Consider the following 15334-nt stretch of genomic DNA (forward strand, 5'->3'; position numbering starts at 1 on the left):
TTAACAAATTTTAAAGTATCATACTTATTTTAGGACTTTATGATATATTCGGCATGTTGATTTTTTTGTTAATTTTAGATTCTTTGTTAATTTTGTAAATATGATCTCTGAATATTCTCTCTATCCATGAACTATTCCTATCATTGTTAACAGATTCTTTAATCTTTTTTGTTTGATTATGACTCTGATCTGTCTGGTTTTTGTTTGTTGTTTATCTATATTGACTTCATGGTCCAGCTTTAACATTCTACTTCATTTGTTAGTATTTCACTTTGGGATTTACTTCCATTTTTGTCTGTGGTAAGTTTTTCAGTGTGGACTAATTTTTTTTTAGCTCAGGCTAATATATATTTCAAGAAAAAAACAATTAAGTTTCTTTTGGGATAGGTTGAGTCAGAGGTTTCTAAGCAACCAGATGAAAATTATTATTATTATCATATTGAAAAATGAATCTGAATTTTAAGAGATCAGGGCTCCTATCAACCCCCACTTTCCACAGCATACCATTAAATTTATAGTTGCATATCTGTTTAGTTATTCGTCTTTTACTTAAAAATCTAGAGGAAAGCAAGATATTTGTTTCAAAATAAACCATGATGGCTTTCATTGGTACCAAAAATAAAACAACCTCCAAATTTACTTCTTACAAAAAAGATTTTAAGCCATAGTTTATAATTTATAAATTTATAATTTATAAATAACTATAGGTTTGGAGTTAAAGAAACATGTGTATACTTTAATTTGCATGTTAGCAATATGCCTTTCACAAATATAAACTTTCTGATTTTTAACTTACTTTCATGTACAATAGGAGTAGTATTTTCTGTCTGTTAGAGGCTAACATGACTATGAGGTAAAAGTAACTTGTTTATAGAATTTAGGAATTAGTATGTATTCATTCAGATAGCTTCATAATATAATGATTAGTATACTATATCAAATCTGAGTATGTAATTAATATAGTTCTCAATATACTGTATTAAATATTATACTAAATATTTTAAGAAGAATTTTATGAAAAATTATATATATATAAAGGCTTATAAAGTTTGAGTTCCAGTCATTCTCAGAGTTACATTTTGTTTTCATTTTCTTGGAATTTTCTATATGAACATTTTTTGTCAAAAGACAAACCTAATTTTAGCCATTATTAGGGTACAATTGTGTGGCATGAATCATTCACAACTTTTACAAGCATTACCTTTATACATTTTAATAATTTTTTATTCCCAAACAAAATAAATACTTTACCTGTTCGTGAGAGCTTTGAAGTCTTGCAGATTTCTTTTACCATCTCTATATACCTTTTATCAGCAAACTCACAGTGTGCTAATCATCTTTATGCATGCTGGTAAGTGTATTTTTTTTTTTTTGGTTTTTGGGCCACACCTGGTGATGCTCAGGGGTTCCTCCTGGATATATGCTCAGAAATTGCTTGACCCTATGGTACACTGAGGATCAAACTGTGATCTGTCTTAGGTTAGTGCATGCAAGGCAGATGCCCTATTGCTTGTACCACTGCTCTGGCCCCAAGTGTATTTCAATGTCTCAAAGTAAAGATTAATATCCTAACAAATAATTCACATAAATATACTAAAAAGGATGAACTAGATAAATGTAGCACTACAGATGATTTATGGAATCTGAGGAATCAATTGGTTGGGAATCCATGCCTCAGTAGGGTTTAGAAGCATTTAAACAGTATAAATTAAATACTTATATTACACCAATATTCCAGTAGAGATATGATTCTATAATATTTATATTGAAGTGAAGAACTAGGGGCTAGAGGGTTGGTATATTGGGTAAACTGTTTACCTTGCATGAGGCCAACCCGGATTCAATCCCCAAAATTCCATATCTTCCCCCAGAACACCAGGAGAAATTTCTGAGTGTAGAGACAGGATTAAACCCTGAACACTGCCAGGTGTGGCCCCATTAAAAAAGTGAAGAACTAGGACACTAGGACATATACTAATATATTTTCCCTACATCCCATATGGTCCCCCAAGCCAGGGGTGATTTCTGAGCGCATATGTAACCCCTGAGTGTCATTGGGTGTGCCAGCCCCCCAAAAGAAACACTCTTTTAGTTATATACTACCACTGATCCTACTATCTCTGTTCAATTAGATTTTGAACAGTATTCAAGTTGATATGGAGAAAAAATATGCACCAATATTTCAAGTCCATCTACACTTAAGAATTCCTTCTGAAAGTGATATTTTAGAAAAATTACGTGAGACCAGTTCTGATCCTGAAATCTCTGCTAAAAATGAAAATAATGAAGAAGAGGAGGAAGAAGAAGATAAAGAATATGAAAGTCTAGACAGCAACAATGGTTTTCTCACAAAATCCTCATCTGAAAAAATATTTCCAAAAATGAAGATGCAAAAAATGCATGGTTGGACTCTTGAAGGAATTTTTTCAGGTAAGAGGAGTGAGGTGATAAAGAATTAAGAAAAATATGCTAACAGCTGAAATATAACAAGTCAGAGAAAAGGTAGCTTATATATAAAATATTTATTTTATGACTTTAAAAAGAATGACAAGGCTAAACATAAATAAACAAACTATATTTGGTATACGTGGTAACTGTGTGTTTCCTTATAACAGTATTTTTTTTTTTTTTTTTTTTTGGTTTTTGGGCCACACCCGGTAACGCTCAGGGGTTACTCCTGGCTATGCGCTCAGAAGTCGCTCCTGGCTTGGGGGACCATATGGGAGGCCGGGGGATCGAACCGCGGTCCGTCTCCTAGGCTAGCGCAGGTAAGGCAGGCACCTTACCTCCAGCGCCACCGCCCGGCCCCTTATAACAGTATTTTTATCTCAAAACAAAAGCATTTCTTTTTGAGGGGGTCCTGAAGACCCTTTTTTTAAATCAGGATAAGGAGCACAGCACCTAGGATAATTTTAATATGCTGCCTTTTGTTTTATTTTTGTTCTTCAGTTAGAATGTAGGGTTGGAGTTTTTGAATACTCTTTTTCAAAGGACTTTCCAGTTTACTTTTAGGGTGTTTAGAAAACAATGGCATTTTGTTTAGGAGACAAATTAGTCATTTAGTTGACAGATATCTATATCTATCAATTATTCATTATTTTCTTTCAATGGATTCTAACAGATATAGAAATAGAGGCTGATTTTGAGAATAAAGAAGAGCTTTTTGAGGAGTAAGTATTAAATAGTTTTCAGATTTTACATAATTGGATGTATTTTAATTATACTTTTTTACTGAAATATGGTTCTATTATTTTCTTAGACTTTCAGAATTTCCTACAAACCTATTTTTAGATCCCAACAGATTGGATTTTTCAATAAAAATTCAAAATATGCTGGCTGAAATGGAAAAGTGTATAAGTGAGTATTTTAAAACTTTAGTTAAAAACATAAAAACATCATCTTCTTTGGCAATATTTTCTTAAACTTGAATACCTGAAGCTTTTACCAAGGAAATCATGTAGCAACATCATTATCTTAGATAATTAACTCACACTCATAGGATCATCAATATATGAAATTCTTTGAAGCTACATAAGTTGTAAGTAGTTATGAAGTATATAAAATATGGAAATTTGGAAAATAACTCAATTTTGTATTTTTTAGTAATGTTAATGTAGTATAGGATATTATAAAGATTACAGGAAATAAGTAGTATCTTTCTGTTATAGCATACCAGGTATGTATTTTCATATATAACTTATATGTTTACTAACTATATTATTGCTATATTATTTATTTACATAACTATATATAGTTCCAAAATTGAACCCAGGGTCTCTCACTTGTAAGCCAAGTGTCCTAATGCTGAGCTACATTCTTAAATAGGTTTTTGTTTTTTCTTTTATAGTTGGCTGTATGCAATCTGAAATAGGATAGTAATTGCTACTCTGACCAATGAATTACCTCTTCTTCATAATCTATTGAGAGATTCCCAAATTTATTTTGTCTGCAATACACTGTAAAGTTTCTTGGTGCCCCACCGAAATCTACCTTCTTTAAATCAACCAAATGAAAGCACCGGCCCCCTCCTAACTGCATTGAGTCATCTACCACCTTTCCTCTGATCATTCTAGCATCCAAAGTATCACCCACTTTGGGGATAGGTACCAAGAATTACTATTTTAATAAACTAGCAAAAAAAAAGTAACATTTGAAATAAAAATAAAAAACTTTTAATTTAATTTTAATTAAAAATTAATTAAAACCATTTAATACTCTAGTATTAAATAATATTTGGGGGTCCGGGTGGTGGCGCTAGAGGTAAGGTGCCTGCCTTGCCTGCGCTAGCCTTGGACGGACAGCGGTTCGATCCCTCGGCTTCCAATATGGTCCCCCAAGCCAGGAGCAACATCTGAGCGCATAGCCAGGATTAACCCCTGAGTGTCACCAGGTATGGCCCCAAAACCAATAATAATAATAATAATAATAATATTTGGGGAGAATCATATTCTAAATACCAAGGAAAAACAATATCACCTGCTTTCGAAATGCTGGTCTAAATCTTAATGTTAAAATATCATCTCCAGGCACTTCCTTAAAGCTTACATCAGTCTCTAGTCAGATCATTGGTGTGTTGAGTTCAGAGGAATCTCAGTCTTGCATAAGTTGATATCCAGTGAGTTATTTGATTTATTTATGTATTCTCTAGGAAGTCTTTTTTTCTCATATACTTTGTAACTACACAATCTATTAAATGTCTATTAACTACACAATCTATTAAATAACAAACAAAAAATTTAAATACCTTCAATTAGCCTTACAAATATGATTTATTATTGCTTCTCCAGTTTATTTTTAAAAAAATTAAAGCTGAGGTAATATTTCAAAAACATATTTTATAAGGTCAACCCTACCTAAAGCAGACTGGAGAAAAATAGCATCTTGATAGATACAGATGCAAAAACCTTCAGAAAATGTTAAGTACATTGAATTTTATAATACATAAAAAGAATAGACTTAATGATCATAAGAATTACTCCAGGAATGCAAGAATATATCAGCAAACTCCCCTCACCTCTCTTTCCTTGACCTCTTCCTCCTCCCTCCCTTACCTAAGTTTCTGCCCATATTTCACTCTGCAGATACAGCTCTTCCTCACATTTGCTTCCTCCATGTTCCTCGACTTCTGCATCCCAGACCTAAGTGCCTACCTTCCTTTCACTTCACAGATTCATCACTTGTTCCTTCTGTCCCCAGCCTCCTGCCTCCTGCCACCTGCTTCCTGGACCAAAGTGCCACCTTTTACACCACAGGGACAGAGTGACCTTTGCTTACTCCACACTCTCCCTGGCCTTCTGCATCCTATTTTCCTCCTTTCAACAATCTGCTTAAAATCTTCATGTGGAAGACTAGGGTGGAGCGGTCAAGGTGGGCCACACCCTGCAGTGTTCAAGGACTATTCCTGGCCCCATTCTTAAAAGTGATTCTTGGGGGGCCGGGCGGTGGCGCTAAAGGTAAGGTGCCTGCCTTGCCTGCGCTAGCCTTGGACGGACCGCGGTTCGATACCCCGGCGTCCCATATGGTCCCCCAAGCCAGGAGCAACTTCTGAGCGCATAGCCAGGAGTAACCCCTGAGCGTTACCGGGTGTGGCCCAAAAACCAAAAGTGATTCTTGGTGCTACTAAGAGGATCAGATGATGGGACCAGAGAGATAGCATGGAAATAAGGCGTTTGTCTTGCATACAGAGGGATAATGGTTCGAATCCCAGCATCCCATATGGTCCCCTGAGCCTGCCAAAAGCGATTTCTGAGCATAGAGCCAGGAGTAACCCCTGAGTGCTGCCGGGTGTGACCCCAAAACCAAAAAGAGAGAGAGAGAGAGAGAGAGAGAGAGAGAGAGAGAGAGAGAGAGAGAGAGAGAGAGAGAGAATCAGATGAAGTGTCAGATAGAACCAAATTTGTCCACATGCAAGGCAAGCATCTTTCCTCCAGTCTCACTTTTCTTCAGTCTCACTATCAATAATCTCAGGTCTAACACTGCCCTACAAATTCCGCCAGGTTATATCATAAAGATCCACTGTGCCCTGATCGAAGAGAGCCCTTCTGCCCACAAATTTTTGCTGAGAAGTTATCTCATGATAACCTTGACTGGCAGAAATTAGTATAATCATAAGCACTGGCCTAATAAAGTGAATGGGAGCACTGAATGATTGCTCAGACCACCTTGAACATGAAGTTGCAACCTTAACACTCATGAAGCACTGTGAATAATAATAATAATAATAAAACTGAAGGAATTTAGCCACTTCAATGGATGGGGACAGAAGATATCAAGAGTTTCTATGCTCCCTGATGATGCCTCATGAGAAACAATCCTTTTGCTGGCCATTAAGAAATCACTGGAAGAGAACAAAGTAAAATCAAAGATTTATGGAAAAGTTAAAGAATTCATTCAAATGGAAATGAAGGTGCTGAAGTTATAGAAAAGAACCTGTTATTGAACCATGCACAAAAGTCAAATCAAAATGGATTGAAGACCTTGACATCAGACTGGAAATCATAAGAAACAGAATAATGTAGGCAGAACACTACATGACATTGAAGCTAAAGGCAACTTCAGGGGTTATCTCCCACTGGTCAAGCAAGTAGAATCAAAGATAAACAAATGTGATTAGATTAAAATGAGAAAGTTTTCAGCTTAAAAGAATTCATGAGTAGGAGACCAAGACTGATCACAGAATGGGAGAAACTATTCTTCCATAAAGGGTGATAAAGGGTTAATATCCAAGATGTACAAGACTTAGCAAGAAATAAATAAAACATCTAACCTCACTCAAAAATGGGTAGATGAAATGAATGAACATCTCCTCAAAGAAGAAATTCAGATGGCTAAAAGACACAAAAAATGTTCTACATTATTAATCATCAGGGAGATCCAAATCAAAATAAAAATGAAATATCATCTCACACCACAGAGACTATTACACTCATAAAAAATCAAGAACAACCAGTCCTGGTGCAGATGTGGGGAGAAAGGGTTTTTCATTCATTGCTGATGGGAATGCCAACTGGTCAACAATATATTCCTCAAAAAACTAGAAATTGAACTTTCATATGATCCAGCAATACCACTCCTAAGAATCTATTCTAGGAGTCCAAAAGCACAATATAGAAATGCCCTCTCCATCCATGTTCATTCATATTCATCGCAGCACTATTCACAATAACCAGAATCTGGAAACAACCCAAGTCCTCAAGAACATAGGAATGAATAAAGAAAATGTGGTACCTCTGTGGTACACAGTAGAGTACACTCTGAAGCTGTTAGGAAAAATGGATACAAAGAGTATTATATTGGGCGAAATGAATCAGAAGGAGAGGGAAAGAGAATGATCACACTCATTTGTGGGATATTAAACATAGATAATATGGTAATAATAGACAGAGACAATAGAGTTGAGTGCCAGGAGAACCAATTCATAGTACAAAGCTTCCCACAATAGCAGAAAAGTGTAGGAACCACTATGACAATGATATTTGGAAATCATCACTCTGAACAAGAACTGGTTACTAAAAGGAGATAAAGTGATATGCATGATACCCCTTCAGTAATATTGCAAACCAGAGTGTCTGAAAGTAATGGAAAAATAAAGTGAAATTGAGAGAGAGAAGGAGGAAGAGAAAAAGAAGAAAATCGTCTGCCTCATATGCAGAACGGGGAGGGGCAACAGGAGGGAAACTGGGACATTGGTGTGTATTCTTGTTATGTTTTTCTTCCTTTTTCCCTTTCTTCTCTTAAATTGATATTTATAGCTTCTAGAAGGACTCCTCCCATTTTTTTGCTTGTTTGATTTTTGCCTCCCTTTTTATTTCTTTCCTTCTAACAGAACCACATAACTTGAATCATCTTATTCTGTCTCATGAATTGGAGGAGAAATAAGGGAGGGTACCAAGACCAAACAGTCATCTGAACATCGAGTAGAAATAAAAAATCATCAAACTTAAACACCAAATCCAAAGTCAGCAACAGAATTGATGCCCAATCTACAACAAGCTAGACACAGAGGGAACCACTTATACTACAGCCCGGGGAGTTAAAGGAGAGGGATATGGGATGCATGCTGAGAACAGGGGTGGATGGAAAACAACATTGGTGGTGGGAATGCCCCTGATTCAATGTCACTATGTACCTAAAATATTACTATGAAAGATTTATAAAAAAAAAATGAAGCCAACTTAAGATATTTTATAATAGGAGAACAGAGAGAAAGTGAACGAATGATTAGAAGTAGTAGTAGCTAAAAATCAATCTATTCTGAAGATGGAGGCTGATATACTGATCCAGAAAACAAGATTACCAAATACAATAAATTAGACCAAACAATACCAAGATCTCCAACCAAAAATCTTCACCAAAAATGTTATTATTCAGATTTGAAGGAGTGATAAATACTCAGACAAGCAACAACCAAAAGCATTTGTTGCAGCCAAAGCAGCTCTGGCACTAAATATATTTTCAATACTTTCAAAAAACATGAATGAATTGAATTTTCTTGCTATAAGGAATAGAGTCGCAGGATAGAATGGGAAAAACATGAAAAGACACATGAAAGACACTTAAAAAATCACAATAAACACAAACACAGAGTTTGTTACAGGAAACAATCATGCAAGCTAAATATATATAAAATGTAAATAAATTTATAGGATATCATAGAGTTTAATCCACTTTGCATTATACAGTATAGATAAATAGAATATCATAGGTGTTCATCTATGTTTACAATATACAGAAGCATAGAATAATTTGACTCATCTGTAGAATATAAAGAAAATAAAAAATTGGGCCCGGAGAGATAGCACAGTGGTGTTTGCCTTGCAAGCAGCCGATCCAGGACCAAAGGTGGTTGGTTCGAATCCCGGTGTCCCATCTGGTCCCCCATGCCTGCCAGGAACTATTTCTGAGCAGACTGCCAGGAGTAACCCCTGAGCATTGCCAGGTGTGGCCCAAAAACCAAAAAAATTTAATTTAATTTAATTTAATTTAATTTAAAAATTGGGAATAATATCCAGAGATAATAGAGATGAGGATTAGGAGGACCAGTCCATGGTAGGAAGCTTGCCACAGAGTGGAGAGTGCAGTTAAAGTAGAGAAGGGTATACTATGAAAGTGATAGTTGGAAATGCTGAAATGGATAAAGTAATATGCATGTCACCTCTTCATTAACAGTAGTGCAAACCACAGTGTCAAAAAAGAAAGTAATTGGGCCGAGAGATAGCACAGCTGTAGGGCATTTGCCTTGAAAGCAGCAGATCCAAGGCAGAAAGTGGTTTGAATCCTGGCACCCCATACGCCCCCCCATGCCTGCCAGGAGCGATTTCTGAACACAGAGCCAGAGCCATACCAGGTGCGACCCAAAAACCAAAAAAGAGAGCAAGTGAGCAAAAGAGAGAGAGAGAGAGAGAGAGAGAGAGAGAGAGAGAGAGGGAGGGAGGGAGAGGGAAAGAGGGAGAGAGAGAGGGAGAGGGAGAGAGGGAGAGGGAGAGGAAGAGGAAGAGATGGGTGGGAGAGAAGCAGACATGGGGGGGTGAGAGGGAAAACTGAAGACATTGGTGACAACTGTACATTGTATGAGAGTAACTCAATCATGGACAACTTTATATGGAGAGAAACTATTATGAACAAACTTGTAACCACAGTGTCTAAATAAATAAATTAAGTTAAATTTTTTAAAATGTGTTGCTTTCATATGCAAATTAAAAATCAGAAGAGAAAGCAACACTATTTAAAGTGTCCTATAATAGCAAATACCTAAGAATCAAATTATTTGAAAGATGATAGAAAACTCCAAGTCTCTATTGATAAAAGAGACAAGCAGAGTAGAGAAATGGAAAAAATATTTCATCTCATGGAGATCGGAAGAGTTAATTTTGTCAAACTGACTATCACCCCCAAATCATTATACTGATTCAAGGCAGTCTTTATCATAATGGTATTCTTCAAAGATCTGTTATCTGATTCAGACTCTCTAAAAAACAGGATGAAGACATCTCCAAAATTAATAATAGAGTTCATATGATCAACAATTCTTCTTGGAATGTATCCCCCAATGAAAACAAAAATGTTAGTTCAAAAGGAGCCCAGAGCAATATTGTACAGCTGGTAGAGCACTTGCCTTCCTTTCACATCCCCTATGTTCTCTGAGCACCACCAGGAATGATTACTGTGTGCAGAGCTAGAACTCAACTCTAAATATTGCTTGCTGTGCTCCCAAACCACCACCACCGAGAGAGAGAGAGAGAGAGAGAGAGAGAGAGAGAGAGAGAGAGAGAGAGAGAGAGAGAGAGAGAGATTGTACTATATGCCAATTGCAGCACTTAGTGTAAGTGCTTTTTGTTTATTTACTTAAGGTATATCTCTAAAGAGTGCCAAAAGATTTTTATCTATCTGAAAAAAAAACCATGGCAAATAAATTTTAGAACCTCTGAGTTAGACTATGAATTCATTAAAAGTAGAAGTTGCATCTTCTGGAGCTAGAGTGGTGGTGCATGCCGTAAGGCTTTTGCCTTGCCTGTGCTAGTCTAGGAGGACATAGGTTCGATCCCCCGGTGTCCCATATGGTCCCCCAAGCCAGGAGCGATTTTTGAGCGCATAGCCAGGTGTAACCCCCGAGCGTCATTGGGTGTGACCCAAAAACAAAGAACAAACAAACAAACAAAAAAACAAGTTGCATCTTCTAATGTTTGCCTTTTCACAATGATATTTTCTTCATAGAGCAGACTCAACTATTTTCATGAGTAAGTTTTCATGACTTAATACAGTGAATATTTTAATCATGCCAACACCATTTCTCAGTTACTTATGCGTGATCTTTTGTTTGCATAATATTAATTATAAATTTATGCCTGTATATGAATGTAATTATTATTATAAATTGTTGCACATAGTTCCAATAGTTTTCAAATAGTTTTCAATAGTTCCAAAACATATTAAGTATATTTTTAATAGATAATTCTAAGATGTTACTTTTGATGTGGTTCTAACTTCTGATCACCATTACATATTTTAGCTACCATGAATCCTCTTTGCCAAGATCCTCACCTGAAAATCTTTAATTATAAAGACTTTACGATGAATTTTCCTAATAAAAGAGGAGAAATAGAATGTAATAAGCAAACAAAATGGCTAGATTGTCAACTCCTTTTTGGAAAAGATATTTTATACCAAAGGAAGGTAAGTTTAGAAACAGCCTGGTTTTTTGTCCCATTGTTCTTAATTTTATTTTTAATGTGGTTTACAAAGTTATTGATAGTTGAGTTTTAGACATATAATATTTCAACATCAAACCCACCAATTTCAACTCCAACTCCCAGCACTAGAGCTCCCATACTCCATCATCCTCTGCCCCTTGATCAACTTTCCCCACTCCCTACCTGCCACCTTGTAGGCACATTCACTGGTTTCAGCTTAGAGCGCATGTTTTCCGTTTTGGTGATCCTGCACTTTAAACCAGTGTTCTATATCCCCAATATAACTGAATCCCAGACCACTATTCTTTCTCATCTTCTTCCTTCCCACTTCGCTTTCTTTCCTTTTCAATCCTCCTTTCTAGGCTCTGGTGTTAAGAGTGATCTAAGCATCCTCTCAACTATGTAACATCTCATCATCCAGTTATTCTATATAAGATAGTAAGTGAGAGCATCCTATATTTATTTATCTTTCTTCTTCTGGATTACTCCATTCAACATGTTAACTTTTTGTTCTGAACAGGTTGCAGCAAACTAGAATAGCATTCTTCCTTACATTGCATTGTTCCTTTGTAGGATTCCATTGTGTATGTGTATGTATAAGTATATATATATCACATTTTCATAATCCATTCACTTGTCATTAGATATCTATGTTGATTCTAATAGAGGAATTACTGACTCATATGGCAGCTCAACTCTAAGTTTGCTGAGGACTCTCCATACCACAGGAGTTGAACCAGATAACATTTTAACCTGCATTGGATGAGAGTTCCTTTTCTCCACACCCTGTCAGCACAAATTGTTCCTATTATTTATGATGTGTCATTCTCATGATGTGAAATGACATCTCATTATTGCCTTGATTTAGACTTCCCTAATGATAAGTGATGCTTATTGGTTTATCATGCAATTATTAGAGATCTGTTTGTCTTCATTTGAGAAGCGTCTTCATTCTCCCCATTTTTTGATAGGGTTTTGTTTTTGTTTTTGTTTTTTGTTTTTGGGCCACACCCAGCGATGCTCAGGGGTTACTCCTGGCTGTCTGCTCAGAAATAGCTCCTGGCAGTCACGGGGGACCATATGGGACACCGGGATTTGAACCAACCACCTTTGGTCCTGGATTGGCTGCTTGCAAGGCAAACGCCACTGTGCTATCTCTCCGGGCCCCTTGATAGGGTTTTTAATTTGTTTTGTTGGTCTTTGTTAGTTCTTTATATATCCTGGATATTAAGACCTTATTTAATATGTTGAATTTGAATATTTTTCCCATTTAATGGGCTGTCTAATGGTCTTAGTATGTGTTTCTGTTACCGTGCAGAAACAAAATTTGATGTACTCCCACTTGTTTTATTTTTTTTTAATTTTTTTATTTTGAATTATGAGAACAAAAGATGCAAAGAAAGAGGACAAGGTAAAGTTACAGTGGAAGGACAATCAGCCATAACATAATTCTCAGAAGAAGTCCCCTTGCTGATGTCTTAACTTTGAACTTTCAGCCAAAGAACGTTAAGATAAATAAAACAAAATTCATATACAATTACTTTGTCCCTCAAGTCCCCAGATTGTAGCACATTATAATATTTCTTAACAGCTCACAAGGCAATCTAAAGCCATAAAACTTATGTAACTCCTTAAACATTAGAGGCATAGTATTTTTTACATTTCCATGTACATGCATATTAGCTTAAGTTAACCTCAAATTTTAAGTGGGTGCATTTAACCTCAAATTTTAAGTGGGTGCATTTTAAGGATTAGAGTCAAAGGAGCACAGTAAAAATGGTGTTAGAGTGGCAATTGTTTGCATAGGCCCACCAAATATGAGAGGCATGGAAAGGAATAACCTTGGCCTAAATACAAAGAGATCCTATCCCTGAAGTTTCCTGGCATAAGACCAACTCTAGGCTTCAGGCAAGTTATCGTCCAATCCAAGACATTGTCCGTAGTGCCAACACACTTTTCACACAGTCTCTGTTGTTGATATCATGTTTCTGTATTAAAGATTCTGGAATCTGCATATCCTAAATTGAAGTCATGATGTGGAGTGTCTTCTCGTTTCACCTCACCATGAAAGGGCAATGCAGGAAGCCCTGTCCTGTAAGCAGGTCGTTGTTAAGTCTTCTCATTGTTAAGGGAAGTCTCTTTTCAGCAGGACGATGTCTGAGCAGTGGTAAGGTCTTCCATGGTAGAGGATTGCTTCCAGGTGATGTTATAGACAAACCTCACAATTAAGGGGCAATACAGCAAGCTCTGTCCAGTAAGCAGGTCATTGTTTTTGTTAAGTCTTCTTAGTGTTAAGGGAAGTCTCTTTTGAGTAGATCGATGTCAGAGCAGCTGTAGGGTCTTCTCTGGTAGAGGAATGCCTCCAGGTGATGTTATATACAACCTTGGATGTTTTGTAGATGTCTTCTCTAGATCAGGGGTGAATGGAGAATGCCCATTCTTCTGAGGCCTGTACCAGGTCTTTATGTCAATGTTCAGGGTGTTAGGTCTCATTGCACTACAAGATTTGTGTGTTCCCATCTCTATTAGATAAGAACTTATTGGTATGTATAGTATTTTCCCATTTTAGTGTGCCTAAGCAAACAAGAAATAAAGCCACGTGGTGCTATCAAATATATGGGGGCGTAAGAACATTTCCAACAATATCCATGACTTGATTCAAACAGAAGCATTAAACTGAGGTATTCTTTCACACCAAATTTCATATTGAGCAGTTCACAAAAAGAAGATAAAAAACATGGGGGGGGGGAATCATCACTGTATAAAAAAATATTCAGCAAAAGTTATAGCCGTCAAAGAAAACACCCATAAAATGTTGAAGAGACATAAGTGTCCTTTTTATGCCTTTTAAAATAGTTGGGTGGGTGTTAACTCCATGGCACCACTTTGATCTGTGACTTAGGACTCTACAGTACTTAAGTTAGAAAGGGTAAATGAGGAGTAATGATGATAGGAGTTAAGAAAGTTAAAGACAAAATATGATCTTATGAAGGGGTATGCAAAAAAGCAGAGTACAAAATGGACATTCTGCATATATAAAAACATAATTCAATGATAGTGAGTACTATTAATGTTTCTTGTGATTTTGAAATATATAGACTGGACAGAGATTACCAGTGACTTCAAGAAGCTGGGAAGCCAGAAGTTCAGGGCCCCACCCAGACCCTCCCTAAGGAGCTGAATGGATAATGGGGGAAAGCCTAGGGTACCTTCGAGCTCCACCAAGGGGCCCAACTCACTGGCTTGCCCAGGCATGTGGCCCGGGGAAGCCCTGGAGATCTGGAGCAAGGTGGTAGAGGGGTGCTGGGGTTACCCAAGTCCCGCACCACCACTAGGCCTGGTTAGGAAGGCCTCCGGCATGGCGGTGGCCTGCCAAACCCCCTCCTGCTAGACTCCCACTTGTTTTATTTTATTTTGTTGCCTTTGTCAGTATTTTCAGATCATTGAGGATGACCTTGAGGTTTAAATATTGGAGTGGTCTATCTCTATTTTTCTCAGTATACTTTATAATTAGTGGTTAGTTCTCTAGGTATTTGATTCACTTTGAATTGACTTTTATGTAATGTTTGAGATATGCACTTTCTTCCATGTCATTATTCAGGTTTCCTAGTACCATCTGTTGAGAAGGTTGCCATTACTCCATTTCATGTTCTCAATTCCTTGATCAAAAATGAACTGTTTTTCATACACACAAAGTTTTTTCATTGGGTATTCAATGCTGACTCATTGATCAGAGATCCTATCTTTATTCCAGTACTAGACAGTTTTTGAGTACTATATAGCTTTATAATGTAATTCCAAATTAGGTAATGAGATATCTCTGCATCTCTTATTTTTAGCAGGGCTTTAGCTATTCATGGTCTCTTTTGATTCCATACAAGCTTTATCATTGATTTTTCTAGGCCTTTGAAAAATTTGAAGAATGTCATCTGAATTTGAATGGGGATAGTATTGAATCTATATATGTATATAATTTAAATCTATATAGGAATCTGTAGGTAGGATAATCATTTTAACAAGATTGATTCTTCCAATCCACGAGGACAGGATATTTTTTTATTTGTTAAGGTTTTCTTCAATATATTTCTTAGTGAGTTAGTTATCATGGTATAGATCTCCCACATATTTTGTTAACTTGATTTCTA

The 15334-nt window shown here is 36.5% G+C and overlaps 1 protein-coding gene across 1 annotated transcript in view; it reads left to right on the forward strand.

Moving 5' to 3' along the window:
* DNAH14 (dynein axonemal heavy chain 14) overlaps window positions 1-15334 on the forward strand; it is a 367193-nt gene that overhangs the window by 49402 nt on the left and 302457 nt on the right. Inside the window, exons 11-14 of the mRNA XM_049777552.1 lie at window positions 2133-2238; window positions 3122-3170; window positions 3260-3357; window positions 11009-11172. Coding sequence (XP_049633509.1) covers window positions 2133-2238; window positions 3122-3170; window positions 3260-3357; window positions 11009-11172 — 417 coding nt within the window. The remainder of the gene's footprint in view (window positions 1-2132; window positions 2239-3121; window positions 3171-3259; window positions 3358-11008; window positions 11173-15334) is intronic.

The sequence above is a fragment of the Suncus etruscus genome, chromosome 7 (assembly GCF_024139225.1).
Source record: "Suncus etruscus isolate mSunEtr1 chromosome 7, mSunEtr1.pri.cur, whole genome shotgun sequence".
Taxonomy (NCBI): domain Eukaryota; kingdom Metazoa; phylum Chordata; class Mammalia; order Eulipotyphla; family Soricidae; genus Suncus; species Suncus etruscus.